Source organism: Erithacus rubecula, assembly GCF_903797595.1.
Source record: "Erithacus rubecula genome assembly, chromosome: 21".
NCBI lineage: Eukaryota > Metazoa > Chordata > Aves > Passeriformes > Muscicapidae > Erithacus > Erithacus rubecula.
In genome coordinates this window covers 11009436-11025159 of record NC_136673.1, presented here as the reverse complement: position 1 = coordinate 11025159, position 15724 = coordinate 11009436, and the positions used below count along the sequence as shown (strand labels likewise).

The window sequence follows — 15724 nt, the reverse complement described above, 5'->3', positions numbered from 1 at the left end:
ACAACAAAAGAGTTAACCAACAAGATTTTTGGAGGGCCTAGGAACATAAAGTCAAAGCATCCATTTTGTAGGGGAGCACAGGGTAGTTTAGTCTTGCACTTCCAGCACTGATTTTTTTTCTCCTTATTCAGTCTTTTGTTGCATTTTTGTTAAGCTTTAATAAACCTTTGAAATTCTAAAAGTGAGAGTAGTTTCTCGCAATATTAATGACTTCCGAGAAGTAATTTCTATAACCACTCCTATCCCAAGGAATGTAATGAATATGCATAAAATTTAGTCATATATTGTGCTGTGTAAAAGTGCTGGGTGTACGTGTTAGGAGTGATGCCCCAAGTACTCAGCACTGAATAAAGCCACCCTCACTGAGTCAGTCTATGAGGTGACCCTTAGCTCAGCGTTGGAGCAGATCAAAACAAGGGACCTGTGCCACAGTGTTCTCCTGGGCTACACCAATTCTGCAACCCTGAAGAAATCCAGATGTTGCTTGTAGGCTTCAGCTCCTGCCTCCTCCTGGGTTGGCACAGGCTCTTGTGAACCAGACCCGAAGACCAATCCCTGAGAAAATTAATTCAACAGTAGAATCTTTCAGCTGGCCCAGATCCTTGGTCCTGCTTTTTATGCAACGGCACGAACCTTTGGCCTGAGAGGGAACCACAATAAACACCTGATCGAGGAGGGGGTGCCCTCTTCTCCTAGCTCTGACCTAAACAGACACAGGATGGAGTGGCCAGGTAGCCTCTGCCAGAGATACAAATTACAGAGCTAGCTTCCCCCATCTGTTGCCCTTTTAGCCTCTGCGGTACACACTGGCGCTGCCACCCGCACCCGCACCAGGCTCGGGAGGCAACAACCTGGCCTGGTCCATCCCGACACTGCCGCCATTACGGACGTTCGGCGGACGTGGCGCTCGCCTGGTCACGTGAGGGGACGGTGGCTCACCACGTGATCCCGAGCGATGGGTCACGTGACCGGCGCCCGCCGGACACCGCTCGCTGTGTGGTGCAGGTGAAGTGGCTGCTATGGGGCCGCTTCTGCTCCTCCTACCGCTCCTGCCACTGCTGCTGCCGCCGCCGCCTCCTGCCTGCGCCGCTCCCGGTGGGTGTTTCGGGCCAGATCTTTCCGCCTGTCCCTCCTGCTTCTCGGGCCAGGCCCCTCTGCCTGACCTCCTTCCGCGACCAGAGCCCCGGCCCTCCTCTATGGACAGGGCCCTCAGCTAGCTTTTCCAGGCCCCAGGAAGGACCCCAAGCTAGCCTCGCTGGGCCGGAGCCCTCAGCCAGCCTGGGGAGCGCCGGGAGGGCGCTCCGAGCTCCCCGAGCCCCGGTTCCCAGACTGGGTTGTACCGTACTGGGTGACAACGCCTGTTTGTGGGTTTCTCCTGTACTGATGATGATGCCCCTCCAGCTGCCCGGGTTGTGCGGCCCGGCCTGGAGGAGCGACTCTTCCCGCAGGTGCGGGACCACTTCAGCTTTGAAACCTGCGGCAATGAGACCTTCCCACAGCGGTACCTGGTGTCGGGTAGGTACCGTGGGTGCTGTGGCTTTGGGCTGGATTCCTTTATGCTTAAGCTTTAACTGCCTCTGTTCTGAGGTAGAGCGGGAATTAGTGCACTGGGGAACCAAGAATCAATGTTAGCAAAGGGCCAACCCTATACAAGCCTAGCATTGTCTATATCATTCTCTCCTTTTCCTTTTCGTCTACTCTTTACCAAGGCATGTACTATTTAAATTGAAGGAGAGTAGGCTTAGGTTGCAAATTAGGAAGGAATTATTCCCTGTGCAGGTGGGAAGGCCCTGGCATGGGGTACCCAGAAAAACTGTAGTTGCCCCATCCCTGGAAGTCCAAGGCCAGGTTGGACAGGGTTTGGAGAAACCTGGGGTACTGGAATGTGTCCCTGCTCAAGCCAGAGGGGTGGAACTGAATGAGCTATAAGGTCCTTTCCAGCATAAACCAGTCTGGAATTCACTCCTTGCCTTCTGTTCTGGCTGTGTGGTGCAGAGGGGATTGTGGAGACTGGCCTCCCTGGAGCAAGAGTAGACTAGAAGCAATAGCTGTGTTAGACTTGCACCGGAGCTGGCTTTGTGTGTGTCTTCAGTTGACACCAGCATCTCTTAAAAGTGCATCTAATTCAGTGCTCTGAACGCATCAGGAAAAACAGATAGAGACTGAAATGTTGCACTCTGCGCCAGTCATTTTTAGGAGTGAAGGTAAATCCTCTTGGGTCAGTGTTTTTCATTATTTAAAATTGTGCAACTGTAGATAGCTTAATCCATGCCAAACAATGAGCGCTGTGAGCAAGGAGCCAACTGCATCTTCCTTTTATGTCACTGACAGTAACAGTGAGAAGGCCCTTTTAAACAGCACATGACTAAAAGACAGCAATTTCTATAACCAATGTCACATGTTTTTCAACCCTGCCTATTCAGAGGAATTGGGGAACAATTTTCAGGGAGAGAGCAAAGGTGGACATGGGAGTAGCAACAGACGTGAGCACTGTCTAACTTGGTGCCCACCTGTTGCTGCCTCCCAGATGCATTGGGGTCTTCAGATGCTGCAGCTCACCTTCACATTGCCTGTTGTTCTGCAGCTTGTTCAGCACCTTTGCCAAGTTTCTCCAGATATGAATTCAGGATTAAGGAAACCAGGATTGATCTCATGGACCAGTTCAGCCCAAAGATATGGACGTAGCGGTAAATTTTGAGAGCGTATCCAAGGTTGTGTTTCATTAGTTAAGTGGCCCATTTTGAACAGAATGTTTGAATTACATGGTTTAAAGCATTGTGCAACTTCTATTTGATTTCTGTTAAAGTGTTATGTTTTATCTGTGAGTCCTGGGCAGAGCTGAATAATACTTGTGAGGAGCAAAATATTAACATTGCAGTTCTGCTGGTTTATAGAGAGTTTCTTACTCAAAATTCCTGTAATTCCATTTCCCTCTACTGCTTTTTTGTGCAGTATGAGACTTCAGTTTATCAGTAAGAAAATGAAGACTAATTTCACAACAGGGAATCTGATACTTTTGAGTTTAGCTGGCAGTTCCCCAGGATTTCAATCTAAAAATAGATACCTTTCTAATGAGTCATCTGGTTTGATTTTGGCTCCTGTGATGGTTGTTTACTCCAGGCGCCATGAAGCATATCAGAAGAGCCATAGGAAAGAGAACACTGAGCACTCCAGTTACCTACACAATACCCCAAGCAAATGCAGCATAGAGAGTCAGTTGACCTCTTTGTTAATGAAGAGGAGCAGTTTCACTAATGAGAGGCTTCAAATCCCATTCCAAACCAAGTCTGGCTTTGGCAATTCTGTGCTGAGAATGCCAAGAATTAAACATGGGCCTCTCTCTGATCCTGGGAACAGCCTCATGTGACAACAACATCCATGGGGCAACTGCTGTGCAGGGTCTCTTTGGATGATGTGTTGAAGTCAACACTTAACTGGTGGTCTGAAGTTTATCATTGAAGAAAACTATTTATTATCCCTCTTAATTCTTGTGCAATTTATGACTAAGCTAAAATCAAATGTTTGTTAAAGTCAGCAAGCATTAGAGCAGCTGTTTGTTACATAATCCAGTGTTGGCATTACGGCTCAGCTTGTCCTGCCAGACTCAATTTGCCTTCAGTTATAAAGTGATCTGAAGATGAAGCACATCATCATCATCATCCTATAGATATATGCACATACATATGCATGTGTGTTACATATGTAGCAGATACCAGCATATCCTGGGCTCTGCCCCACAGTGTGGGCAGCAGGTATTTCAGGGGATTCTGTCCTTATACTCTGCTCAGATGAGACCCCGCCAGGAGAACTGCCTCCAGACCTAGGGACATCAACACAAAAAGGGCGTGGGGCGGCTGGAGGAGTCCAGAGGAAGCCCCAGAGATGATCTGAGAGCTGATACAGCAGAGCGCTTCACCCTCCCCAGGAGCTTATCTGTTGTTTTTTAGCCAATCAGATAACTCAAACAGGACAAGCTGTGTTGTGAGTTTTTTTGGGCCATGGGGTTAACACTGGTCTGGTGTTTCCCGTCTGCCAATAGATATTTTATTGTTAAAGTGAGATCGACAAGATAAGATGGATTTTGACTGACTGATAGCTGTTCACTTTACAACTATAAAAGCCACCACAAACTTTCACAAAGCAGAAATCTGCTAAAATATATATATATTTCTGGAAATGTGTGGAGTTTCTCCCATGAGCAGGGATATCTACTTCACAGTTTCTCCCCAGGAGCTGAGTGGAGGAATCTGTGTACGATATCGCCATTTTGATGGTAAATTACATTTGTCTCCTAATCAGTACTATTTCTTTTGCTAGTGTTAATGTAGATACTGACGGTGGTCTTCATGATGTGCTTGCATTAAGCTGTGAAGCCGTTTATTGATACACAAAGCAAAGTTTATATACTTTTTCAGCTATTGCCAAAAATAGTGCACCAATAATAGTCGCGTAACCAAGCTATATTGCTTACTCAAACTAAGTAACATTGCTTAATCTATGCCTCGCTTTAAGCTAACTAGGTACATGTAGTACTTTGCGATTTTGTGATTCCCCACAAAACTGCATGCTAAGCACCTTGCACCAAGCACTTTATCTTGTACGTTCCTTCTTTAAAATCTCGCTTCCTCTTGCCAAGGCTTGTGGCCTACTATGGCTAACACATCCATGTTTGTCGTGTCAAACTGAGTAGTTCTCGAGTTCTGCTCTCTAGTTCTATTCCCACAAGATGGGAAACAGTGCACTGTTTTATGGTTTACTGTTATTGACTAGTAGTTCTTTCATTTTATAGTGTGTAATGAGTAGTTCTGATTAAGATCTTTTGTCTGTTACCTCTTGTCTAAGAAATAATTCATTTTTATAAGTGGATCTGATTTGTTGCCATTAGAACTGTGAGCCAGAGTGATTCTTAAATTTAAGATGTTGCCAAAATTTGAGGCTAAGGCATGGCTTGTCTGAAGCTTTCCCTTATCTCGTGATAGCTGAAACTCCTCTGCTCTGGAGACAGGCTGGGAGAGTGGGTTTGTTCAGCCTGGAGAAGAGAATGCTCTGGGCAGACCTTATTGTGGCCTTTCAGTATTTAAAGAAGGTTTGTGAAAAAAAGGGGGAATGACTTTTTACCAAATCCAGCAATGATAGGACAAGGGCAATGGTTTGAAGTTGACAGTGAGTTTGGATTGGGCATAAGGAAGAAATTCTTCCCTGTGAGGATGGAGAAGACCTGGCACAGGCTGTCCAGACAAGCTGTGGCTGCCTCATCCCTGGAAGTGTTCAAGGCCAGATTGCATGGGACTTGGAGCAACCTGGTCTAGTTGGAGGTGTCTCTGCCTGTGACTGGGGGCTTGGACTGGATGGTCTTTGAAGATCCCCTCCCAATTCAAACCATCCTATGATACGGGATTTACAACTTTATATATCCCAGCAGGAGCATCAGAAAGATGCAGGCAATTCCCTAATGTCAGTTTTGTGTGAAAATTGAGCTGTGCAAGTATTTTGGAGTGAGTTGGGCTAAAAAGGGTATATAAATGTGAAATCGCTCTTCTGGGGGCAGCTGTCTGCAAAGGACTTGTAGAGCTTAAGATTTTAGGTATTTTTCAGACAAAAGTGAAATATTCAGACCATGTACTGATCTCATGGAAGCTCTTATTTCCCCCCACCCAAATGAGAGATTTCTGGAGCCTGGACTTTATAACACCTTTGTGTCTCGGGAATCAGCTTGTTCACAGAGTTCTTCCTTGTTAAGTTCCTGCCCAAAGCCACCAAAAGTCGACTCATTTCATGCACATATTTTTTATTGTTTTTTGGGGATCTCACGTGTTTTTTGGTGGGTTTTCATTTTTAATTTCTTTCTTTCAACTGCCTCAGCAAAGTTCTGGAAGAAAGGATTTGGACCTATATTTTTCTATACCGGCAATGAAGGTGACATCTGGACTTTTGCTCAGAACTCTGACTTCATATTTGAATTAGAGGAACAACAAGCACTTGTCATTTTTGCTGAACATGTGAGTTTTTTAGTCATTATGCATTCTTTATAGCCCTGTTCTGTTCAGTGTTACCAAATTAGCTTTCTGCAGGTCTGGAATAGTGGTACCATTTCTTGCCATGGAGCTGAGTCAGCCCCACTGTAAACTTTCTCCCCATGACAGCTGATCTTCTTTACTCTACCTCCCAGCACTCCAGGACTGGTGTTTCAGTACAGCCTATGCCACAAATGGTTGGCTTTTGTAAGTAATTTCTACAAGCCTTAAATTCCATATTAGAGTAGAGAGATACTTTGGATAATATTTAATCTCTCTACCCTGCAACATTCCAAGCCAACCTTTCCCACACTACTCTATTAAATCTGTTATCTATCATCTTAGGCATGTTCTGTTTTGTTTGGGGACCTCAGGAGAGTTACCCATGCTGAGAACCCACTTTAGCACCCACTGAGGCAGCTGTCATGTAGTGGCCATCCACCCTATGATCTGTCCTGAAGGTGTCTGTTGTCTTGGTTTGAAAGACAGGTGTCTTCTAAGAAAGGCAGGGGCCTTTTTTTGGAGTATGTAAACCCCTCCCTCCAAATTATTATAATTTTGAAATTAAGGGGCTCTCAAGCAAAGATACGGGAATAGGAATAACAGTTCTTTACTAGGAAAAATTAAAATAGAAATACAGTATTACAAAGAACAAACCCAAAACACTAACAGAGTCCGAATGCAATCTGATACTCTGTCAGTCATGGTGTTGGTAGCAGTCCCATTAAATGGTGGCTGCAGTCCTCCTGCAGTGACAGATGTGGTTCAGCTGAAGCAATGGTCCTGTAGAAGGGTGCAGTTTTCCTCTGAAGGTCCAGGGATGATCCATTTTCTTCTGGAATCCAGTGGGGGGGAAAAGGCTGCTTTGGTGTTCCAAATCTCAGTTTTTATCTAGGTAGGAAAGGCTTGGCTCCTCCCCTGGCTGGAGCATCTCCCAGTGGGATGATGTAATTTTATCAGCCATGCACTGGGACTCAATGGCCATTAACAGGAGATATCTCCTGGAGGAAGGATGGGTTGTGGAAAAGATAAAGATGATTGCCCCAGATGGTTTAACAGATGACCCATTAGCAGACCATATCTCTCATGGAGTTAAGGATCACTGCCCCACCTGGTTTTAAGAGATGGTGATAGAATTCATACTTTTGGTCACATCCTGCATTGCAACCTAAGACATCTATTTATTGGGTGCAGGAGATAAGACACTTCCTCAGTTATGGACAAATTAGAGGACACCTCACTCTGTTATCTCTTCGTATTAGTGCTCCCTTAGCCCAGCTCTATGGTGAAAGCAGAGAAGATACAGACCACCATTGCCACAGTGTATCTCTTTCATTTCAGAGGTACTATGGGAAGTCTCTTCCCTTTGGGCTTGAGTCAACACAGCTGAAGAAGACTGCTCTGCTCACGATTGAACAAGCCCTTGCTGACTATGCAGTGCTCATTACTGAGCTTAAGCAGCAGTTTGGTGCTGCAGACTGCCCTGTCATCGCTTTCGGAGGCAGGTAAGGGCTGTGTGGGCTCCTTCCCTTCTCTGCATCCTTTCCCAGCCAAAGTTACACTGCCATAGATCTCTTTTGCTCTCAGGGAAGTCTCAATGCAGAGCTTTAAGCTATCCTTTAGAGAGCAGATGCCTGTGCCATGAGCTCATGACCAGATCCCACTCTTTCCCATCAGGAATTAGTCTCCGTTTGTGGTTGCTTTGGATAAGCATCCCTGACTGGATGTTTCTAAGCTTCAATATCTGAATCATCCATAACTGCAGAAAAAAAAAAACAATAGCTTGGAAAAGGTCATGAGAAAATATCAGGCTTGCCAGTGATGGGCAATGGGATGGTATGCCAAAACCTGAGGAAACAAGCACTAATGGGGTCCTTCAGTCTGCTTCACGAAGTGTTTGCTACAGTGAACCTCACTTGTAATGTTTCAGCACTAATACATGCAGCATGAGGAGCAGGCAAGAGGAGCTCAAAGCTTTGGTCCAAGCCCAGAGATTTGGCACCATAGCAAAAGAATAAGTCTGATAGGATAAGTCATGTAACTGGAGTGCTCTGTTGTATGGTTACCAGGCCCTTCAGGAGGGATAGGGCAGAAGAGATGAGAAGATGGCATTGTATGTAGTGGAAAGGATAGAATGTCTGGAGCTCACAATTGGCAATGGCACAGTTGAAAGCCTCTGGGTAGGAATCTAGGGATAAATAAATAATGCATATTTCACTGTGGGAGTAATCTTTGGATGTCCCAGACAGGACGATGACACCAACAAATTTTTCTTTTGAGGATCTAAGGATGCTTTCCAGTCAACTTCCTGTGTCCTTTTTTGGGGAACTTCAGCTTGCCAGAAATCAACTGGGAGAATCACACAGGTGGTACAATCTAAGCCAGAAGATTCCCTGAAAAACCCAGATGACAACTTTATGGCACAGTTCTTAAAGGAGCAGAATCTGAAAGATACCCTTCTTGATCTACTAGTTGTCAACAGAGAGGATTTTGTGAGCTAAGTGGAGATTGGTGGCTGTTTTGGCCACTGCAACCATGAAGCCATCATGTTTAAAAACGCTGTTGACAGGAGGAAAAGTGCCAGCAAATCCTCAACTCTGGCCATGAGGAGAGACTTCAGCAGACTTCATGTTGCTCAGGGAATTATTGAGTAAAGTCACCTGGGAAAATGTTTTTGTAGGTGATGGAGTCCATCAGTGTTGGTTACATTTTAGATATACTCTTTTAAGGGCACAGGAATAGCAATTACCAAATGTCAAAAGTCAGGCAGATGAGGCAGAAGGCCAGCTTGGCTGAACAGGGATCTTCTCTTGGAAATAAGGTGAAAAAGGAGATTGTATGCCCAGTGGAAGCAAGGTCAGGTGACATGAGAGGAATACTGAGGTACTGCTCCCCTCTATAGGGAGAAAATTCATTTGATTAAAACTTAATTGGAATTGAAGCTGCCAAACTGTGTAGAACGATAAAAGAGTTTTTTGAATACATTAATGGCAAAAGGCAACATAGAAATAACATTGCATTGGCCTGTTCCAGGATAAGGATGGTTACCTCACAAACAGGGACAGAAATAAGGCAGAGGTGTTTATTGCACTCTTTGCCTCTGTCCTCACCACAGTTGAGAGACCAAAGGGGTCCCAGTGCCTTGAGCTGGAGGACCATGGATGCAAACTCCCTGTTGACCCTGAACACATGCAGGATCTGCTGCTCCATTTGGATCCCTACAAATATATGGGGCCTGTTGGGATTCATTTGAGAATCTGCAAAGAGCTGTTGATGTCATTGCAAAATGTGTCTTGATGATTTTTGGCTAGTCTTGGGAATCTGCAGAGATCTCAGCTGACTGGAAGCTGCCAAACATTGTCCCAGTTTTCAAGAATGGTAGGAAAGAGGACCCTGCAAACTACAGGCCTGTAAGTTTCACTTCAGTGCCGTTAAAATCTGGGAAGATCATGGCAACTTTTATTCTGGGAGATATTGAAAAACCATCTGGAGAGCAATGCAGTCAAAGCCAGCTTCCAGAGGGCAAAGTCCTTCATGTGGAACCTGATTTCTATGATGAGGTAACCCACCTGGTTGATCTAGGAGAGCCAGTAAATGTCATTATTTTGGACTTCAGCAAACCTTCTGATGCTATCTCTCCCAAAGATTTTTCTGGGCAAAATATCCAGCATATGATAGGTGAGCAAATGGCTTGTGGTGAGCACAAAGAGTTACAGTGTTTGGGGTAATGCCAGGTTGTTGTCCAGTCACTAGTGGGGTTCTGCAGGGCTCCATCCTTTGCCCTTAGCTCTTCTACAGCTTTGTTAGCGGTCTGGATGAAGGAATACTAAGTCAGTTTGCCAACAATACTAAACTGGGAAGAGCTATTGACTCCCTTGAAGGCAGAGAGACCTCAATAAATCAGAGAGATGGACAATCCACCAACCCTATGAAGTTTTCCAATGGCAAGTGCTGGGTTCTTCATCTAGGATGGGGCAGTCTGGCTGTGTGTATGGAGTGGGGAATGAGAGGCTGGAGAGCAGCTGTGGGAAGGGACCTGGGGGTCCAATAGCATATTGGATGTTAGTCAATAGTGCCCTGGCAGCCAGGAGAGCCAACCATATCCTAGTGGGCATCAGGCCCAGCATCGCTGGCTGGGTCAGAGTGGCGATTATCCCGCTGTGCTCTGCACTGGGTGGCCTTACCCTGTTTTGGGCACCACAATGTAAAAAAAACATTAAGCGATTGGAGAGTATCCAAAGGAGGACCATGAAGATGGGGAAGGGTCTGAAGAGGAGACCTTGTGAGGAGTGACTAAGATTACTTGGTTTGTTCAGCCTGGAGGAGACTGAGGGAAGACCTCACTGCCTTCTGTGAGCACTGTGGAGCTGTGCTGTGGAGCTGTGAAGCACTGATCTCTTCACTCACAACCAGTGACAGGACTCAAGGAAACAGCATGGGTCCATGTCAAGGGAGGTTTAGATTGGATATCAAGAAAATGTTTTTCACCCAGAGAGTGGTTGAGCACTGGAACAGGCTTCCCAGGGAAGTGGTCATACACCAAGGCTGTTTGAGTTCAAGTGTTTGGATGACATTCTAGGCACAGGCACTGTGAGTTAAACTCAGGGATCATGGTGGGTCTCTTTCAGCTCAGCATATTCTATGATTCTGTGAAAATGAGAAATTCCTCCTGCAGGATCAGAACATTTTACATTGGAAATACAGAAAACTAATAATTGGTAAAATATTTCAAGGGGCCATACAGCTTTTATTAAACACCACCTCTTTAACAGCAACCAGCCATTTTCATTTGTAGGCCTTTTCATAATTCTGCTCTGCTGCTCTTTGGTTCTGTGCAGCAGTCTTTTCTCAGAGTGCTCACAGTGCAGGAGGGTGGATGTGATGTCCTTGTTTCTTGATGGATCCCCTCTTGTAGTAGAGTGCTGCTTCCCTCCATAAGTCTTCCAGAAGTACAGGGCTTTGAATTGCAGTGAGCTAAAAAGCATTGACATAATAGTTATCATTAAGTTTCAGCTGGCTGTGGTGTGGTGACTCAACTGTTGATCTTGTGGGGGTTTATACTGTGACTAGCAGGACAGTAGCTAGGGTAGGAAGACCCAGAAGCTGTACTGGGATAGGAAGATGGGAGAGGAATACTGCAAAACATCCTAGCTGGTTGCACATTAGACTTCAGCTCGCTGCATGTAATTGAGGGGTCAGTCTGCAGCAGCCCTGAGCACACTAAACTCAAATGAAGAACGCTAAAATATAGCAGTGCTGGAGAAGCCAAGTATTTCCCCAGGAAAGTAAAAACAGACTGCTTCTGGTGCTTATAACTGTGCCAAATCATCTGAAATTACTTGGAGCAGGTTTCAAATAATGCCTGTCTTCAGGACCAGGGCTAGAGAAATGAAAATTGCTTTACATGGGAGTATTGTGGAAATGGTATTTACTGAACCACTTGAGGTGGTGGGGGAGGGAGATTGACTGCTTTTAAGCTTGGAGTTAGACCAGGTTTGATCTGTGTTTTAGGGATGTCATTTGCCATCCCAATGACCTCAGAGGAACTCTGCAGCCATCAGCAAATGAATTACTTCTGTCATATTGGGTCTTATGTAGCAGCCCTTGATTCATGTATAGATTGTGGCCCTGGCACTGAAACTACCAAGGTAGACTTTTCTTGTGGAATTACTTAACTTTTAGTTAACTTCATCTGTGCTGATAAACTATGCAGCTGTTATTTGGGGTGCCCAGGGAGGATAGTCTCCACTTTCCAGGAGTCAAAGAGGGCTGCCTATTCTGCCATGTTCAGGGGCACCCTTTGCCAGAAGTCTGGAAAAGTTCTGACTAGTTTTATACTTTTTGTCATTCTGTATGCAAAATGTACAGTGAGTGCTTCACTCAAACCCTGCTTTGCTCTGCTATGAAGCTGTTGGGACATGCTTAGGATGGTGCAAAGTGAAATATTGAGGCAGGATTTGCATTTGTCTACAGAAGAAGACTGAGCTGCTGTGTTCCCAGCAGAGCTGATGTGAGCATTTGGGGAAAGACCAGTAAGTGTACTGTATGCTGCTCATTGGCCATAACTGGATCAACATGAGGATGAGGCACAAAGCATCACACATATCCATGAACATCATGCATATCATGGAGCATGCATGAAAATGAAGCATCACAGATATCCATGTGCTTTTTACATTGGGTTAGGTGAGCCTGTAAATGTTGGCCTGAACTTCTGAGTTATTACAGTATAAGTTGTCTGTTAAAGGAAATAACTTGTTTCTTCTTGGTAGCTATGGAGGAATGCTGAGCGCTTACCTGAGGATGAAATACCCAAATGTTGTGACTGGAGCATTAGCTGCCAGTGCTCCTCTGCTGTCTGTGGCTGGGCTTGGAGACCCCACCCAGTTCTTCAGAGATGTCAGCAGTAAGTAACATTTCTTTTCAGGAGCAATATTTTCTTCCTTTAAGAATGCCATTTCTTTTTTCTTTTCCAGGTGTTTAATAGATACCTGTCTTCACAGCATCACTGCTAAGTAGGGAGTGAAATTAAATGGCAACCTGAAAGGGAAAGCAGTAGCTGCAGGATGGCTGAGCACTGCCATATGAGGCAGCTCAGGGTTCAAAGGTACTGCTCCAAGCAGCACAACTCTGTACCAGTACCTTTAATACCACTAAGCATTGACTTTCCCATTTCTAGTGGTTTGACTGTATTACAGCTTGAAATTTTTTCCTTGTGCCTGGCTGAACCCCTTTTGGATAATTTATTTTTCATATCCTCTCCCAAAATGCTGTATTAGTACCAATGATTCCCAGCTTTGGTGATGAGTCTGTGTGATGCTGTGTGTCAGGAACTGTGTGCCTCCAATTGCTGTTGGTCATGGAATTGCCAGAGGAGCCCAGTCCAAGGTTCTTGCAGTTCAGTGAAGAACTTGAAAATGTTCATTTTGTAACTGAAAATGTACAAGGTGTTCTGGGATCACTTAAACTAAAATTTAAATGTGGGTTTTGCAATTTAAGGCTGTGAAAAGTGGGTGTTAGAACTGACTTACATTTATCTTATACAGACGTACTACCGGTTGTACTGAGATCTTGTGATGTTGTCTGTTCTGCCTCTTTTTTGACATGAATTTCTAGATCTGGGTGACACGGGTGGCTTTATATGAACTACTGGTCTGTGCCTGGTGCAGAAGCCAATGAGCACACAGAGCTGAGACCTTTCATGCTTTTGTGCCCAGAATTATTGCTAGGCTATAGTTCATTAAGCTTGCACTTCTCTTTAGGAAGTTTGCAGGCTTTTATACAAGTTACAACAAAGAAGTTACACAGAAATTGTTCACTGGTCAACTTACTCAGTGCTTTTCTGCACATGCTCCAGTCAGTGCTCAGCTCAGCTCATACTAGGGTAGTCTCACATTAGCACATGAGATGTCTCGGGGTGATCTTTACCTTGCTGCTTAGTCTTAGGTTGGCTTATGTGGCTTTGGGCCACCTTAGCATTCTTCTCCCCCGTCCCTCTGATCTGCAGGTGATTCATCTTTGTTGACATATTCTTGTCATTCTTGTGTTACTTTGCTGTTATTCTCCACTTCAAGGACTACACCTGTGTATGTAACTTCTGGTCTCTTTGTTCTTATTTATATACATGAATGACTTGTTTCTGTGCAGAGACTTATACAACAGATAGCTTTACCAGGAAATATAAAGAGACTGTTATATAAAAATAAGGACATTTGAAACTCCTGAGTGCTTAAAAGAATAATAGACATCTTGTCTTAGAGTTACATATTTTCAAACAAAAAATGTAATACTATTTTGTGTGGAGAAATTCACAGTGCCAGAGGTTTCTGTCCAAAAAGGAGACAGAGGAGTCCTATAATTTTATTCAAATAAAGGGAGAGGCCAAGGGGCATTTCCCATAGGGTCTTTTAAATGGTTGGAGGGCACAGCCCCCCTCCTAATTTCCCAAATGCATCACCCACTTCTTTTCCCCATTGGCTGAGGTACTTGGAAGGTACAGACTTTCCAAATTACCTACTCTATATCCCCCTCTGCTGTGCACCCCTCTTTTTTTTTTTTTTTTTTTTTTTTTTTCCTTTTATATAGCAAAACACTATTCAGAATTCTCTTAAGCCTTTATTCTTTTTCTCTAAGTTCAGGAATTTAACATGGCCTTGGCTGAGCAGCAGTCCATGTCAATTGGTAGCATTCTTTAGAGCTGATAGTTTCTTCTGTTACTTCCCTATTTATAAGTCCCTGGCCCTATCTATAAGCAGATTCACAGTCTGTTTGTAAAGACATATTCATCTTATTCCTTTCAATTTAGTCAGCTAACAGGCCCTGCAGTGGGAATTCTTCCCTGGTTAAAGCTAACTTCCTTTCAGCATCCCTGTCTTGCTTCAGCTGTGAATAGACTGTGAGTTTACACACACACAAATTTACATTTTTAACATTTTACATTTTTACATAATTTACATTACACACTCTCAAATTTAAGACTTTAACCTTTTCACATGAAAAAGATTTCCAAGTAATTTATAAATCTATTTTCTCTGCAGTAGTAAGCCAAGCTCTGGGCTGACCTCTTAAGCATGCACTATGTGATTTCAAAGTACTTCCTTCCATCTTCAGTGTGGAGGTCGCTCCGATTTGCAATTTATGCATCTGAAATCTGAATTGTTCTTGCTGAGAACACCCATGAAAGCTGTTATTCCTAATGAAGGCACATGGAATGGCTGCAATTTCTCCTACCTCTGCTAAGCTGAACTGTTTCTGGTCTGTAAAGGTTTGGGGATGAGCTTAAAAAGGTCCTCATACCAAGTAGTGCTTGGCAGCAGCCCAGCAGTGCCTAGAGGAGAGCTCAGCCATCACAGGACCCAGAGCAGACCTACTCCTCTGTCATTGACCTCACACTCCAGTTAGTAAGTGAAGATTAATAAGCACATTGAGAAGGATATTTGGAACTCCTAAAGGGATGTCCAGGTGAAATGTGGAAAAACTCCACAGTGATTTCTTTAAACATAATTATCAGACTAAGGCAGAATTAGGAGAAAAGAAAGGTCCCAATTCTAATTTTTAGTTGAGGTGGGTCTTTACAAGAAATATGCCTAGCTAGTGATTTTTGGTTACTTACCTTGCTCTAGCAGGGTAAAGAGACCTCAGAAGAGCCCTAATAATTCATGTTACAAAACACTGGTTCCCAGCAGATCTAATCTATTTTAGAACTTGAGAAAGGAGAAAGAGCTTGGATTCCTAGGGCCTTCAATCACAGAAACAACTTGATCCACCATAAGCTCCTCAAACCTAACTTAAAGTGCTTTTTTAGCATCAGTAATGGTTTTCTCAAGAAAAAAGGACACGGTCATTTGGCAGGCCATTAGCAGGCTTAAGAAGAAAAGAAAATCTTGGTCTTGTATTCCTAATGCATAACTGACTTCTCCCATGGCTCCTTCTCACAGACAAAGTACAGATTCAAGGACTCTGCTCTGTGTTTAAAAACAACTAAACCCTTATGACCCTTGCGGCCTGCCCCCTCTCTTAGGCATGCTTCATACTCTCCTGTTGCTTCGTGTTCAGCTTGATGCTCCATGAAGGGCAGTAGTCTGTTGATGGCTCTCCAGCCAGACCTGGTGACACAGCTGCTGCTTGGCCTGAGCTGTGCAGTGTTGGCTTCTGCAGAGACATGCTGACATGCTTGTCTGAAAGACAAGGCAGAAGCACTGGTGTCAGTG

At 44.3% G+C, this 15724-nt stretch overlaps 1 protein-coding gene across 1 annotated transcript; it reads left to right on the top strand.

The window, feature by feature from the left end:
* Positions 1-703: 703 nt before the first annotated feature.
* LOC306811152 (dipeptidyl peptidase 2-like) lies at positions 704-12428 on the top strand (the record flags this gene model as incomplete). Its single annotated transcript, XM_079324574.1, has 5 exons — positions 704-731; positions 1402-1515; positions 5863-5999; positions 7356-7519; positions 12287-12428. The coding sequence occupies exons 1-5, from the start codon at positions 719-721 to the stop codon at positions 12426-12428; spliced, it is 570 nt and encodes a 189-aa protein (XP_079180700.1). The 5' UTR covers positions 704-718.
* Positions 12429-15724: the final 3296 nt, after the last annotated feature.